This window comes from Bombus flavifrons, chromosome 16 (assembly GCF_040668555.2).
Source record: "Bombus flavifrons isolate JBK064 chromosome 16, iyBomFlav1_principal, whole genome shotgun sequence".
NCBI lineage: Eukaryota > Metazoa > Arthropoda > Insecta > Hymenoptera > Apidae > Bombus > Bombus flavifrons.
Genome location: NC_138457.1, coordinates 3446404 through 3464025, shown reverse-complemented (window position 1 = coordinate 3464025; position 17622 = coordinate 3446404). Strand labels below are relative to the sequence as shown.

The window sequence follows — 17622 nt, the reverse complement described above, 5'->3', positions numbered from 1 at the left end:
TTGAAGATTATCGAGTCGAGACGTTTGACTTTTTGAAAAGATTTGTTTTCTAAATTTTATGCGAAACATTTAAACGAAACTTACCTTAAGATATTCGTTGAAGGTTCTCCTCACCAAGCACCAGCTGCCAAAATTGAACAGCCCTTCGTTTAGAAATAGTGGCCCGTCGCCTCCGGTTGGCATGATCACTTCAAGAATTTCCGTTTCGGATAAACCATACTCCGTGGAAGCCAAAATGGCACCGATTCTGTTAGCCGCGTTTTCACCTATCAATTTCTCTAACGTGTCGAAAACGTTCTCTGTCTCGTGGAAATCTGTACCCGAATCTTGCAATTCGATTAAAATTTCATTGCTGCGTAGTCTTTCTTTTTGTATTGGGGTGAGACGCAACACTTCCGGTGGAAGAGCCGTAGTCACGATTAAGTGCACTCCTAAAGTGGATGAACAAAGTACGTTTCGTTTTATGCTTTGCAATGTTTGTTGTTTGCTTTCTTGTTTATTTATATATTGTATACTGTATGTACTATCGTTATATAATGATATATTTGAAACTTTGCGAACATTTCTGACCATCGCTTAGAAATTCTAGCAATGGCAATTACACGTTACCTGGTGGAAGATTCAAGGGCAACCAAGACAGAGCAGCGACGATATCGCAGTCAAGAGGATGTAATCGATGAAGATCGTCGAGAAGAATCACCAGTTGCTCCATCATTGGTTGCTCTTCGATGCGCCTCAGAATTTGGCCCAACCAATTGTTCAGGTAAAGCGGATCAAACGAGGCGTCTTTAGGAAGATTCCCATCCAATAAACCAGAAAGAAAACCTACATGTTGACAGAGCACTCGAAGTAGCTCGAGACTGTACGCTGATCGAGGAGTGGAAGCACAAAGTCGAACCACTTTAAACGTGGTGCAATCCAACCAGGAAGAGGCATCCGCATAGATTCTTGACAATAACGATGATTTTCCAGAATACTTGCTACCCTTTATTAATATCGGACCGTGTTTCTGCGATTTACCTGTTAAATATAAAAAAATAGCTTGTAAAAGGTAAATAGATGCACTTTGAAAAACATAATAAACACTTTTTCATTGCTGTTGCTAAAACGATTTCTCTTATAGAATGATCATCCTTTCAACAATTAATTTTCTCATTCAAACAACTTGCCAAGCTACATAAAATCGCGGATAAAATACAATCCTCTTGGTTTTGTCCTTTTTTTAGTGTAATTCAAACGAGTAATACGATACGAAATCTGTTCAAAGCAAACTGCCTTGTAAGATAGAAATTAATAGGCAGAAAAGTGTATTAGGGGAGCTGTTGCTTTAATAAACAGACATCAAAGTGTTCCGCGGAGGAATCGTGCACGTGCCTCTGCCTTTAATATTCTCAAACGTTCAAAGGATTATGTCTCGACGAATTAAATGTTTCAATTAAAATCTCTGCCATTACGTTCAGCGTTAAAAAATTCTGTCGCTTTAGAAGGCTTGCGCAGGTACAGTGGAATAAATTAAAGCTTAATTCGCTGGTAATGAATTACATTTGAATTTCGTTTTAGCAAATTCACCTAACATTAAGCGAATAATAAAGCTATGATATTAAAATTAAATCAAAGCCAATTGACATGCGTATGAACCATTGTTCACAATTAGACATCAAAATTGTTATTATTAATCTCACCAGCTATCAAAAACTCCTTGATCTTCTCCACGTTCTCGTTATCCTCGCAAGGTGTAATTTGCCTGAGAAGTGCCAAATGCATCAAACTCTCCGCGTAGATCTCCTGCACCATCTTCTTCTTACTTTTAATTTCCGGGTCCGCCTCGATGGAGGCGTTTACCAAATTCTGCACGCGATTCATCACAAGGCGACAAAGATGAGCCAGGTAACCCTTGTGCGACCTATTGTCAGGATTAATTCCACCTTGTTTTTGATCCACTTCAACGTTGATTATATTGTCAGGTGGCAGACGACTGTTCACCAAAGACGTCAACGAAGACACTGCTCTGGCAGCTTTCTTGCCTTTCCACGAACGTGTCACGGCTATTACACCATCGCCTGTTTCGTCCAGCTCTGGAAACAATTGTTTTAGGGTGACAGAGGATCGAAAAGGAATCACGTGGCAGAGATGTCGTATTTTCTGACGAATTATGCTAACAGCAGGTGGGTGTTTTAGTAGAATATCTCGTGTCAAAGCATCGTTATTAAAATAAATTAAAATTTTAACTACATGTACACGGTTCTTCACAGCTATCAGATGTGCAAACGAATAATCCAAATTTTCCAATGAAATTCAAGTTTTATTTAAAAGAATACAGCAAGTTGTCCGATGGCTGCTTTCTATTATAACTTTAAGCCATCTATCAGGCAAGTGAAGCGTTCCATCGAGGAGAAGTGCTGTCTCCGGGCAAGATCCAATCATCGAGTCATTTTATCCAGTGAATAAGCTGGTGCTACGGGACATCCCAAGCAACATTCGTTACTATGTGTTTCGTCGCAGAAGCAGCATGTGGCGTAACGTTGTCGCTCAGCAATTTCACAGAACATTTTCCTTTGTCAATGTCCTGACGATCGAGCCTGTGTTAGAGGATATAACATTTCCCCCTGATGGAATTCAACACTCGCCTAACACATGTCCTATACTTAGGTGTATAGGAAGCAACGACGAACACTTTGATCGAACAACTTGCGGTTTACTTCTTCTTTTTTTTTTTTTTTTTTTTTGATAAACTGAATTTCAATGAAAAATTTGGACTCGCTTGCACACCTAAAATAAAATTACATTAAAATTTTCAATTCAATGGGAAGTATGTGATCCTAATTCAATGCAGACCAGAGCAATTGAACAAATATATGTTAATATTTTGAAAATATCAAAGCTTACTCAAAGCGTACTCCAGCTGTCTCTCCGCAGTGCTCTTCAATATATTCTTGATTTCTTCGTCATCACATTGCTGCGAAATTGCAGCTTCCGCAGCCTTCTTCAATTCCAGCCTTATCGTTGGTTCCGAATTCTGCCAATCGTCTTCCGCTGTTCCTAATCTGTTAATTCATTGTTTCCAAAGTAGACGATATTCCATAAATATTAATTATCTACTATGTTTAATTTTCGATTATTTTTCACATTACTATTTCACATTCCTGTCTTCTATCTGCGTTTCAGATAAAATTTGCCGAAACTTGGCGAAAGATATCATGGAGCTACGTGGAACAAAGTACTAGCGTGAACTTCTGTACCCTTCTCTATCAAAATTATTCGTTTCTTCGATGGAATCGCCGGTTGAAGCTAATGGTACGAGCGTATTATTTCCAGTAGAAAGGGGCAGGTATTCAGTGAAAGAACAGCCGAGACAAAAGTAATTGTGGAAGCTTTAGAAAAGCAGAGAAGAGAAGGACTAGGGGAAAAGAGAAAGGAAAGAAAGGGAAGGATGAAAATTGGAACGGATAAAAAAGTAAGTTCAAGGTGACAGGGAAATCTCGAGCAGATGCGAAAACTGAGCTGACAAAGGGCAAACGAGAAGCCTATTAAAAGGGAAAGTATGAAGCGAGCTTGGTAAAAAGAATTAGTTAGGGTGAAAATAAAAAGGAAAAGGCGAACCCTTTATAAAAATCGCGTAATGGCAATTGTATTTGTCAAGTGATTCCATAAATATTATAAAATAATAAACATACGCTGAGCATCAAATTCAAGGTGTCGCTGAATTTTCATCAAACTAGTGGAATAAAAATGAAATTCTCAAATCTATATATCGTTCCTGAACTCTGATGTTCCTAACTTTCTGAACTATAGTATCAGGTACATTATCGTAAAGGTAGTGGAATCGTGATCAGTACGAGGCAGTTGGAGTGGAAACGAAGTTATCGAACTAACTTTCACGCAGAATAGAGTTGATGAAGGTTTGTTGACACGTGAAAGAGGATTTCAGATTTGCGTGATAGGAACTTGGATTCATCGAGCTTCGCCTCCATCTGTTAGATCGCTTCTGCTAATATCAGAATCTTCCCTTTAATTCTAAAACTGTTACCTCTGTTATTCTCTGTGCTCTGTTATTACTCGGATATAGTCGAATGTTCTGCAAGTAAAATCATTTCCAATGAAACTTACTATTTATTATTCATTTTATTAGTTGAAAAATAAGGAAATAGGCGGAAAAGGAGAAGAAAAGAAGAAAGCGAATGAAGAGAGTGGAAATTGTGGGTCAACTCGGAGTAATAAGACCAGCTTTCTTTTTTATTGTCCTCGCTCACGCCTTCATCAACCGCGCATTCCACTTCAATGCAACGGCATAGTAAAAAGTAACTACTTGCCTGCCAGCCTTTAGAACGTAGCAATCATTGCTGTCGCGTTCGTAGTACTCTTGCATATTGTCGCAGTGACTGGAAAGAACATCGTACGTTCCGCAAGTGAGCTTCGTTGGCACCCATCCTACGTTGTACTCGTCGCCGATTAGTAGCTTCAAACGAAAGGGTATTTCGTTTGATTATAATTTCATTCAAAAGGTATTGATTGCAATGTGAAAATGTTACTTAGATGGAATGAAATTCGTAGAAAAGAAGAAAAAAAAAAAAGGAAAATAATAACTCTTCCATCTCTGTCTCAAATAAAATTTCCGCAGGAAATGAAGAAATTTTTCTTTGGAAGTTATCGTTGACAAGAGCTTACCAATAAGAAACAACCTCTCGAGTGTTGATAAGCGGCGTGTATTTCGTCGAAAAAGTGTTCAGCTAAATATGGATTTCTATCAGGATTCACATTCGTTGCGTATTGCATATCCACCAGCAGGACCTATAGTGTTTCGATTTTTTAACCAGTCGTTCGAACATGCAAATAAAGAAGAGAAAATAAATTAAAGATGATCCAAGACTTTGATTAATTTTATTAAGAATTTCATAATAAGGACATTAAGGGGGTGTCCTGAATTAGAATGTTCTAAAACGCCGTTTCTTTGTGATTTTTCTTAGAAGGGAAAGAAAGAAATGAAGTTATTGAATTTTGAGGTACGGTTTTATATATATTTAACGAATACAAAAACATTTTTTTTGAAGTAAAAAAGAAAATTATAGCAGATTTCTAAGTCTATTTCATGGGTTTCAGTTTTCAATCGGCGGGAAAGATCCAGCTCGTAATTCCTGACTGAAACAAAAGACCAAAAAAGGATTAAATTATTATATATTTTTCTTCTGGGTGAACTAAACAACGGCAGAAAAAAGTTTATTTAAATAATTGTTATAGCACCTTAAAGTTTATTTTTTTTTAAAAACACATTTTTCTTTAAACCTGCCAAAATTTTTAATTTCACATTTTTTTCTGCCGTTGTTTAGTTCGTCCAGAAGAAAAATATATAATAATTTAATCCTTTTTTGGTCTTTTGTTTCAGTCAAGAATTACAAGGTGGATCTTCCCCGCCGATTGAAGACTGCAGCGACAAGACGCCCATGAAATAGGCTTAGAAATCTGTTATAATTTTCTTTTTACTTTAACAAAAATTTGTTTGTATTCGTTAAATATATATAAAACCATACCTCAAAATTCAATAACTTCATTTCTTTCTTTCCCTCCTAAAAAAATCACAAAAAAACGCAGTTTTAGAACATTCTAATTCAGGGCACCTCTTTAAGAAATAAATATCCAGCGACATCCACAAGGACAATTGAATATTATTATACTACTTTATGCTATATTGACATTATGTTCAAGCATATACAAGCATATTATATTATCATTACCCGTATACTACATTTGCGTATACTGTAAAGCTGAAGAATAACTATCCCTAAAATAAGAAAATGTGTACTAAGGAAAGGAATCAGCTGTGTGAAAGGACCTCCTTGTCATAAACGTGAAATCGGATGTACAAATAAATAAATAAATAAATATTATTATTATTACTATTCTATTATAATAAACTATATTTCAGAATGAAATACCTTTAACGTTATAAAATAGAAAATTTGCATTATTTAAAACCTTCGCGGATTCTTCCAGAAAATAATATGTTTCGTTACGATTTACTTTAGATTCAAATCAACGCTGATTTTAAGTGAATTTTGAATAAAACAGCTCTAAACTATTACCTGGGAAAAAGTAGTAAAAGCTACAAAGGAACGTTGACTGAGTTAAATTTTCGAGTTTAACGAGCTACAAAGGAAAATTCATTAAGGAAATTCCACTGTTTTTCGTACCTCGATTCCCATGTCGTCGTAAATCGATTGCAGTTCAGGCCCGACAAGTTCCAATAATTGCTTCCTTTCTTCGATAAATTCTGGAAATATTAGAAACAAAGGAAAAGCGTTATAACGGCGTGACCCAAAAAGGAAAAAAAGAATGTGCAACAGATATCGAAGCAGAAACATCGATAAGAAGCATATGCGCGTATAATTTTACTTGGAACAATTTGATAAAGCTTTCGGTTCTCCCCAAATAGAAAATATTCCTCCGATAATACGTTCGATTTTTAATTCTGAAAATGATTTTATTCGTTCGTCTAGTGGCAAAGATCATAAAAAGTGCAGCTAAGTAAATTAATATAAAAATCAATTATAAAATATCTGCGAGACTGTGCGATTCTTTTATCCCTGTGCAATAAATTTAATTTCTTTGTTAAATGGAAAAAGCCAATTTTCACGAAAAGCAAAGAGAATATCTTCGAGATTTATTTCTTCACTGGTAGAGAACAGAATTTTTTCTTTATGGTCTTTATACTCCTGGACATCATTCTTTCATTTTCTTCGCACGTAAAAGCTCAACGATCCTGAAAAACCGGGAATTCTCCGGCGATAACTCTTTAAAGAAGCATCTTCCAGATCCACGTTTATTGAAACAGCTTTGCACAGAATACTTTTCGTAGCTCACCCCATGTAATAGAACTAAGGAAGAGTGCGATAAAATAAAACGATAATAAAGTAGGTAGGAACATCGAATGAAAGCACTGGCAGGGAAAAATGGACAATTTTACAAACAGATAAACAAGTGAACGGATCGACAAACTGGTTTATTCAACGATTAACAAAGTTTATTAATTTCCCCTCGTTGCCTTCACCGGTTCATGCGAGCAGAATATACAGTGTGGTGCAAAAGTTTTCCATCATTTTCTCTCCAACACTTCATTTTGGCATGTTAGAGAGCCGTCAGACTATTGATATACAGGATAGATCATGTCACGCTACTAGTTCGAATAAAAGCAAATTGCAGGAAATAAGCAAATTTTTAAAATGGAAATTTTCTTCTTTTTTACATACATTGAATTATCTGATTGTTCTACGAAAGAAATTCTCAGGGTAATCATGGTCGATAACTGGTTAGTTTAAAAGATATTTTTAATTAAAGAAATAATTTAATTTAAATAATAATTTAATTAAAGAACTATAATTTGGTAGAATTTATCATACGCAAGGCAAAGAAAACATAAATACAAAATGCGCTATTGCGTTATGTCTTTCCTTGTATTTTATAATATTCTACTACTAATTTCATTATATTGTATATTGTATTGTATAATTTCATTATATCGTATATTGTATTGTATAATTTCATTATATTGCATTGTATTTCATTGTGTTGTATTATATGTATATATAAAATATCTTTCACACTAATCAGTTTTCGACCATGGTTACCCTGAGACTTGTTCTCGTAGAACGACGAGAGGATTCCACGTATGCAAAATAAGAGGAAAGTTTTCATTTATAAAAGAGCAGTGCAACTGCAAGATACACGTGCGTTCTTGCACTTGAGAGAAAGATATTACCGCGAGTGTGTAGTTCACTTTCAAGCGTTTATCTTTCCTCGGTTTCACCTCTCTTCTCAACTCGGTTTCACTTTCCCCTCATACCTATCGTTTACAAGAAAAACGCTGGGAACTAATACCGTGAACACTCTGTATATTGTCAATATTTGAAGACTCTCAACTAAAAGGATCAATATGTATTGTTAATACAGTATCGTCAATATTATACAATGATGTGAGAACCTTGAAACATTGACAATATTATTAATTGTCTGAGGGCACCCTTACATATTGTGTATACAATACGCATGTAATAACAAATAGTATTTATTAAATACAACAGTATTATGTTTGCTTTTAAAAAAGATGTGCTTAAATAAAAGAATGAAATGGAATTTCTTTGATTCCAGATTTTTCAACAAAAGAGCGCTATGAATTTGTTTATCCAAGTACTTTTGCACACCAGTGTATATACATGTACGTATATGTATAATACATTGAACATTCGTGACAAGTACACAGATATCGAAAGGAAATAACGTGTATGTACACAGAGAAACGCATTCGTCGTCTAAAACGCAAGCAAATTGATGTGGGCTACGTAAGCCTATGAGTTCCATATTTTTATATTTTCATAAGAATAAAATATTAAATTTGTCAATCGTCTTAATCGCACAATAATAATGATAAGTTAATAAATAAAATGTAATAAATAGAACAAAATAAACTCAATAAATAAATGATAATTTATTTCTAAGTTTTATTGTTAGATGAAATTCGATGTAAAAAGTCATGACGTTTAGATAGATTTACTCTTAGATATTTCGAATGATAATATATCTTTTTGAAAATTTGTATTTTATTATCTTGCCAAGGTTTGCGTAGCCCCTTTAGACAGACAGGTTCAATAAATAATTGTGAACAAAAATCCACAGCTACACAAGCATATCAAAAGACGAACACACGAACTGAGAAAATAATTAATTGGTCACATCGATTCACAGAAATAAATATGCACGCCAACATATATTGCACGATTTATTTCATAAATTAACAAACGAAGCGTTTTGTATTGGTTTAACCCATCAGACACCAAAGATATTTCCAACAAATATTTTTCTTTTCCTATTTAGCTACTTTTCTCTCGTTTAATATAATATTGGAAAGAAAGAATCTGAAATAATCATATTCCCTTGTTTCCATCTTTCTCGTTTACTGTTTGCAGCCACATTAACCATTAAAAAAGATTGTTAGAAACGTGATCGAAATTGTTAATTAAACTCGACCAGAGTTCCTGTGAACGTTTTTCTCTTCTTCTTTCCTCATTTAAAACCCCATTAACAAATTCTATGAATTAAAAATGTTTCATCTCTGTATTAAGCAAATAAATGGGAATTTTAGAAGAGAAGAATCATTATTCATAAATATATACTCATTATAATATAATGATATAATCATTATTTATAAATATCATTATTTATATATATATAAATATCATTTATCTTCTAATATTGGTGCCTGATGAATTAACGACGAGGATACACGTGTTACAAATAAACGTACCTTTTAAATGACACATTTTCCTGCTGTTGCTTTTTCAAGAAAATCTTTTCACCCGATTCTTTGCTCTCCTTCAAATTATTCATCAGATACAAATCTCTGATCGTACAATTAAAGAAAACGAATTCTACTTTTTCAAGAAAATCTTTTCACCCGATTCTTTGCTCTCCTTCAAATTATTTGTCAAATACAAATCTCTGATCGTTCAATTAAACGTTTGAGTTAGGGGGAAATTGTTTAAAGCAACAAGTACAAAGACAGTGATGTGTGGCGATATTAAAACGTAAGTAACTGTATTTAAAGAAAAACGTGTCATTTAAGAGGAGACAGACATAAGCAAGTCAGAATATCGATAAAAGAATGTGATTAGCAGATAAGACCATTCCGTTCTCCAGCGATGAAGATTTTAATGAGCCTCGGTGCGGGCAAATTTTTAGGAGGTGGTCCACCCCTAATCACCCCAGCGATGAGTTCCACTTCCAAATTCATTTTGGTGTCGCCTTGGCCTCGCAATTCAGAGCAGCATTCTCCCCCCTCGTGAAGGTATTCTAAAGCTCAGACTGAAGCAAAGTGATTAAATGATTAAATGGATGTTGTATGACCAGGCAGGGTAAACTTTTAACGTCGACACAATTCCATCATATTTCAAGTTTCACATCTTGGCATATATTTTGTGATTACGTTTTTAAACGGGAGAGTGAATTTTTAATGATGAAAAATCCAAGTTTATGACGACAGAATATTTCAATGTTAATAATTAATAAAATAGGAATTTTCACGATACATATTTTATTAATTGTTCGTAATTATCGTTCGTAGTAATAAAATTTAAATATACAGGGTGGTTGGTAACTGGTGGTACAAGCGGAAAGGGGGTGATTCTACGTGAAAAAAGAAGTCGAAAATATAGAATAAAAATTTTTCGTTTGAGGCTTTGTTTTCGAGAAAATCGACTTTGAATTTTCGCTCGGTACGCGTGCACTTTATCACGTCTCGTTATAACGGATCTCACTGTAGATCGTTGTCCCGATGGAAAAATTAAAAAAAAAAAATAAAAAATAAAAAAAAATTTTTATTCTATATTTTCGACTTCTTTTTTCGCGTAGAGTCACCCCCTTTCAGCTCGTACCACCAATTACCAACCACCCTGTATATAATTGTTCTTCACAAGTCATAATTATCGATTATGAATGTGCATAAAAATTTTACATATCGATTTTTATTCGTTTAACATATTTATAAGTTTGCAATTGAGGCAGTGGCAATTATAAATTTATCGCTTTAAACAAAGCTTTGTTTTAACAAAAATAGGATTAATATAAAGATATATCGAATCAGAAGAAAACACCTTTTATTAAAAGAATTACGATGCCTCGATTATTCAATTGATTTTCATTCAGAATTATTGTAAAAAAGAATCAGGAAAATGGCATTCCCGAGATGTAAATAATAAAATAATTTAAAGAACACTATTATACAATCAAATCTATAATAAACAATAAAATAATGGAATAAATAAAATATTAGATATTTTATACTAAACAAATAATCACCTCTATTTGTAAAGACTCTTCTTCCTTTTCAAGATTTCTTCTTTTCCCTGCTAATATTTCTCTTCTATCTCCAGTAATAACAATAAAAACAAACTTTCTTCTGTTCGATAATCTCTTTAAACATGGACCCCTATACAACTATACAACAATATATTTTTAACGTCTACGTATATAATTATATATTTCTCAAGTACAACGAATTATATTCGCCTATAATATCGTTTCTTCATAAATTGATTAGTTTCTTCCTTTTATTTTATCGTTTAATCGTTTATCGTTTATTCTGCTTATAGTTTCTCTGTTTATACTTTCTCCTTTTCGTTAGGAAATTATTTCGTTTTTCCGCTTGTTTTCAGTTAAATATTAAATCGACCATACAATCCATAAAATTGAAATATTCGCTTTTCATAGCTCGTACTAATTCTCGTTCGTTAATATTTTAAAACATCGAATATCCCTTAACATTAACAATGATTTATAATAATCTCTCGTATTAATCTTTAATATATAATATATATAGATGAATACATATATATATATATATACTCTCAGTCGTCAATAGAAATACGTACAATCGATTAAATCTATTAATAATTAATGTATGTCGGTTTTTAATTTAATTAGGTAACTTTGTTCTAGATTGTCCTCGCTTTGTCTTTGTTCCTTACTCCTCTTCGCTTATCTTCTTCCTCTTTATTGTACTTTCCTTGCAAGTGATTCCCTTTGATTTCGTTTCCTTTTTCTTCTTAAAAGATTAAAACTTCCTGAATTTCTAATCCATTCATTATTTTTTTTTTGCTTATTTTTACACTTTTCTTTCTCTCTCTCTCTTTCTCTCTTTGTACTGAATTTATATTGCTGATTTATGGTCCTAGTCAAATGACGAATATCATACTCATGTTCCTCCTGTTCGCTCGACTCTTCCTCGTTAATTACGTTGAACCCATCTCTTTACTCTTTTTTCGCTATTCTGGTGATTCTGTAACAGAAAAACGAAGCAGCTTGCTCAGACTTCATTTAGAATTTCAATGTGAAATTAATTGAAACGCACGTGCGGATACTATTAAGTCTGAAAGGAAAGATAAGTCGTCGATCCTTCAACTTTTGAATTGCAATTTATTATTAGTACAGCTATGCTCTTCATTATAATAAATTTTCGGTGTATTATATCGGAAAGCAGCGAAACGGATAAAATTACCACTCGCTATAATAAATTAATTCATTAATTAATTAGATAATCATGGTCGGATGTAATTATACGGTTTCATAGAAACGTTCACGTCCATCGATGCATTCGAATTATTTATCAAAGTACATAGCTAGTCAAGTTTACGCTAATATGCGATACTTGGTCAAAATGAATTTCCATAATAATACTGTCTGTACTTATAACGTCAACAATGCGCGCTGCATCTCTTTCATCCACTTGGCAAACTCAATTTCCATTTATCTATGCTGAATAGAATTTGCCACACGCGGCAATGTGAACTCCAAGCCATCGGATTGTGAAAAAAACAGAAAATTCCACTGAATGTAAAATTAGAGGAGCAAGTAAAAGGTAGAAAGGAACTCTGGTTACATCGACATTTATCTTAAAGAAGAGAACAAAAGTAGCCAATGCTACCCTTAAGAAATACAAACTGTAGCAGACGCTTCTTCTTATTTCACCATTTGCCGCGTAGCAAGCCACACTAATCAGTTTAGAAACGTGCTTACGCCATGGTTAAGGGACAATTTAGTTTCTAGCAAGAAACTTTATTACTGCTAAACATATTACGTACGATTTAACAGCTCTTTGACCACTTGTCGTATTTGGCTAAACTCGACGCATCATATGTATAAGGGGGTGTTCTGAATTAGAATGTTCTAAAACAGCGTTTTTTTGTGATTTTTTTAGGGGGGAAAGAAAGAAATGAAGTTATTGAATTTTGAGGTATGGTTTTATATATATTTAACGAATACAAACAAATTTTTGTTAAAGTAAAAAGAAAATTATAACAGATTTCTAAGCTTGTTTCATGGGCGTCTTGTCGCTGCAGTCTTCAATCGGCGGGGAAGATCCACCTTGTTATTCTTGACTGAAACAAAAGACCAAAAAAGGATTAAATTATTATATATTTTTCTTTTGGGCGAACTAAACAACGGCAGAAAAAAATGTGAAATTAAAAATTTTGGCGGGTTTAAAGAAAAATGTGTTTTTAAAAAAAAATAAACTTTAAGGTGCTATAACAATTATTTAAATAAACTTTTTTCTGCCGTTGTTTAGTTCACCCAGAAGAAAAATATATAATAATTTAATCCTTTTTTGGTCTTTTGTTTCAGTCAGGAATTACGAGCTGGATCTTTCACGCCGATTGAAAACTGCAGCCCATGAAATAGACTTAGAAATCTGCTATAATTTTCTATTTTACTTCAAAAAAAATGTTTTTGTATTCGTTAAATATATATAAAACCATACCTCAAAATTCAATAACTTCATTTCTTTCTTTCCCTCCTAAAAAAAAATCACAAAAAACCCTGTTTTAGAACATTCTAATTCAGGAAACCCCGATAAGTAGATAAGTATTAGGTGGTCCGAAAAGTTTCTTTCGTTTCACGGGGAAATAATAGACGCGCTACATTTTCTCTTTTAGACTATTTTATTGAATCACGCGTGATCCGTTTTGTTCTATTGGAACGATAGATTGAAACACAAAATGTTGGGCGTCTACAATTTCCTTATAAAACGAAATATATACATAAATATACTGGGTTGGCAACTAAGTAATTTTGTAAATATCACCTAATGACAAAATCCGCAATCACTTAGTTGCCAACCCAATATATTTAACCCCTTAACCTACGATTTACGTTCGAGAGTTTTGGGCCGAAAACGTAAACAAACTATTATTATTATATTATATATTATATTTGGCCCGGTCATCGTACTACGGGCTATGCCCGTAATATTTACGTTTGGTCTGATCATCTACTACGGGCTATCCGTAATATTTACGTTTGGCTCGATCACCGTACTACGGGCTATGCCCGTAGTTGTAGGTTAAGAGGTTAACTAACGCGTATTCTACGAAAAATAAGTGTTCATATCTTCTTCCAAGAGAAGTTTGGAAAAGTTCATTTACACCGACAGGTCTATGAGTACTTGTACTCTTCCAAACAGCGTGGGTCTTTAATGTTGATAACAGTCGTTCTATTTGATACAAACTGTCCCAAAGTGTATACACCAAGTGTATATACACTCTCTGAATGATAAATTTAGCATTGACCAAGGTAGAAGTAAGATTCCAACTGTAAATTCAAGAGGGGACACATGGAATATTTGTAGTTAACACGAGTGCTCAAATTGATGGTCGTGCTGATTCAGACAACGTGAGCCGATAGACCATCGCGTCACGAGCGTAGCTTGGAGGTGCAGTATCTTGTTGAAGATAAAAAGATTGCTGCTCGCCTTTAAAAGCGTGTCACGAGTACGTGGTGTGACAAATTCCTGCAGCGGAGCTCGTGCAAAGCGTGCGTAAATTATTTATTTTTTTAAACATACGCGTAATAAAATTCGCGTGTTACATTTTCGATTCATTCTACGTTTCAATTCATTTTACAAAGAAGAAAAATCCTCTGGTCGGTGAATGCGTTACGTATCAACCGCTAGTTTCGATAAATCTCGGACGTGTGACGATGTGCCTGGTACGTATTGAACATTAGCATGATTATCACGGCATAATTGAAATGTGGACAGAAGATCTCAGTGTCGAGAGTACAAGAGATTACACGAGTGACGCTGAGATCGGAAATCCAGGTCAGATGAGACGGCGGTCTATTATGCTCGAGGGTGCTGATGAAAGATTGCTGGGGAATTTGGTTAACGAGCAGTTCTGGCGAACAATTATACCAGGTTAAATCGATCCGTTCTAATCAGATCCATCGATTAACGAGATTCAGCGAAGAAAAAGGGAAACGAGTCGTTTCACATCCGAGTGGCTCGTTAAGACGGAAATTCCTGGTGCTTCGCAGCATTTCAAAGAACAGTAATATCTCTGTTGTTTCATCGATGCTTAATTGCACGACTGAGTTACCGCACAGATATCTGTGCGATCCACTAATCGATAATATAGTTTAACACGCTGACTGTCAAGTCACCCATATTCGGGTGACAACCAAGTTTCCGATGGTGTCGCGTCACCCGAATTCGGTTGACGATTATTTGACTACTTGCGAAGGATCGTCGTAGGTATTTGAAAAGATATTGCACAGGAAGTAATAAAACTATTGAATTGTTATAAAAGTAATACGAAAATGGTTTATTAAACAAATTATTTAGAATGTAAAACTTTGAAGCATTCTATAAGAAAGCTGAGTTTGGTCGGGACGATTTCGACAATAAGTTGTTGTTTTCTTTAAATTCTCCCGTGTCTTTGATCGGTCCGTTCGACGTCTTTCATCCGCATAACATAGTTTGCACGCGCGTCTAACGCTTCTTCCGGAATCATTTTTGCGAACGGCGATATTATGCTGACTCCGTCGAAGACAAGGATTTTTTGTATTTTCAGACAACCCTAATAATTTTCCAGCTAATAATTCTCTAAATCTTCTAATATTTACGTCCTTCCTTGTTGCAATTTTCCGATACAAGTAAGTTTATTATTTCGTCATCAACGAACAGCTCGAACACATCATATGGATTGACATCGCTAGGTAATTGCCTAATGAGGCCGTCTGTCTCAGGAAAAGGAAATGACTTCTGCCGACCACTAAATTCATTCCATTAGCCAAATTGAATTGTACTTTCCTCGGTATCATCAGTTCTTCTTTCTTCCTCAATGACCAATTCTTGTAAAATCTCGTCAACAGTATCTTCGTTACATTCAGTATCACTACGATTGCACTTATCAATATCCGAATCAGAATCAGACGATGTAATTCTATTTATATTCCTATTTCTAGGAAATCTGATTTCTTCCTTATCGCTGCTATCCGAATTTCTGTAAGCCTCGTAAAAGCTTTCTTCTTCACTGCTATTTGACTCACCCAGAAATAAATTTTCCCTTTTTTCTTTTCGACATTGTAACGAATTAGGGCAGAGATTTTAAGTTATCTAAAATATCGGTGGGAGTCTAGCAGACTACGCTTGGTACAGCGGCACTCGTGACCTGAAGAAGATTTCGTTGAAAACACGAGTGGCAGTCAACGTGTTAATCGCAGAGAGATCTGTTACCAGACAATGCCGGCCTACGATACGAACGAACGAGAGGAATTAATATTAATTAATAAACATTTCTTACAAATATTGAAAAACATGATAATCTTCTGAAAGTTTGTCGTCTTGTTACGACTATTGTTTTTTGTATTGTCTATTAACAATATTACTACGTTTACTGTAAAAAGGAGACGGCGATCTATTCCTGGAATATCGTAGAATAATTAAAATTTTAGTAGCTCGATGTTTCGTAGCGTCGTGCTTTTTTCACGTAGTTGATTAAACCGAACGTATCTATAGTAGCAACTATAAATACTCGAAAGCAATAAATGTTTTCGCAATCGGCTGCGCGAAGACTGTTAAAAACTCCAGACAATTTACACCTACACGGTACACAGTACCCGTCTCTTTTCTAAAGCGAATATTCGTTTGGAGGAGAATTTCGGAATTCGAATATTCCCATTCAAGTTGCCGAAATAAAGAAAGATAGATTACAAGAGATACGTAAAGCAAGGTTGATTAATTTTTGTCTGAGAAATTACAGAAAATGCAACACCTTATTTTAGATAGATATTAAATCCAATAAATCTGTAATAATGAGAAAAGTATGAAGAAAAGCGAAGCAACTACAAAAGGGGGCATATGAAAAGCGTGTCGACTAGTGAAAAGTGAAGAAACTGTGAAATAGAGGGTAAAGAAAACTCGGTAGAATGTGTCCTTAGTACCGTTAGCTGGGCTCATTGTTCTTCTTCCCACTTCGTTCCTTTCTTCCTTCCTTTTTATTTTTTCAAGCTACATCGGAGAAAGTTTCAAAAAGCGCGAGATAGAAGTTTCGAACAATACATTTCTTTGACAACAGTTTAGCCAAGTTTCAAATACTTCGTTCATGGCTTTCTATTTATACCTTTGCAGCATTTTCATCGATTGTGTAAACGAATAAAAAAATAACACTTTGACAATTTATTAGCGAAGCTCGTAAGAAGCGAACAAAACATTAGTTTACATTTATTAACGCTAGGAACACCAGTCGGGTCATTTTGACCCATTAGCGAATCGATAAAAGTTACTGGTTTCGCTAATAACTACACCGCCAACTTTTATGCAAATTCATGTTTCTGACGGTATGATTTAAAAAATCGAACCTCGATAAAAAATTGTTTCACCTACCAGCTATTATACAGCACTATATACTTCAGATTTGATATATTTTACATATTTCTTCGTATTCTCTGCATTTCGTGGAATTCCGCAGTTTCAAATTTCCCATAAATCCATGGAAATTCACAGTCTACTAATAATACTACTCGAATTTGGATATTTTACATATTTTTGTATAACATATACAACTGTACCTAATATGAAACTCAACGAGTATGTGAGAAACTCAGTCGACGACAGAATAAAATATTTCGTTAAAACAAAGGGACAAGCACATTCGCATTTCAGATTCGCTTGGAAATCTGTCGTCGAACGCAGTCGATCGTTGTGTCTGAAAGCTTACAAAAGTTTTCGATAGGCGATATTTAAATAGAGAAATGTTCTAGCGAAGATAAATTGAAAAATATTACTTCTCCACGATTTATCGT

The 17622-nt window shown here is 34.4% G+C and overlaps 1 protein-coding gene across 4 annotated transcripts in view; it reads right to left on the bottom strand.

Moving 5' to 3' along the window:
- Window positions 1-17622, bottom strand: part of LOC138188509 (protein qui-1) — a 40309-nt gene that overhangs the window by 5527 nt on the left and 17160 nt on the right. For 2 of the 4 annotated variants that reach the window (XM_069130383.1, XM_069130384.1), the window contains 9 exons: window positions 10843-11821; window positions 9670-9849; window positions 6186-6265; window positions 4666-4788; window positions 4311-4456; window positions 2887-3044; window positions 1683-2075; window positions 610-1020; window positions 85-431 (listed from right to left, as the gene is read on the bottom strand). In XM_069130383.1, coding sequence (XP_068986484.1) covers window positions 85-431; window positions 610-1020; window positions 1683-2075; window positions 2887-3044; window positions 4311-4456; window positions 4666-4788; window positions 6186-6265; window positions 9670-9778 — 1767 coding nt within the window. In that variant the 5' untranslated portion in view covers window positions 9779-9849; window positions 10843-11821. Of the gene's footprint in view, window positions 1-84; window positions 432-609; window positions 1021-1682; window positions 2076-2886; window positions 3045-4310; window positions 4457-4665; window positions 4789-6185; window positions 6266-9669; window positions 9850-10842; window positions 11822-16121; window positions 16146-17622 lie in introns of those variants that run through there. The other 2 variants (XM_069130382.1, XM_069130385.1) reach the window with 2 other exon arrangements.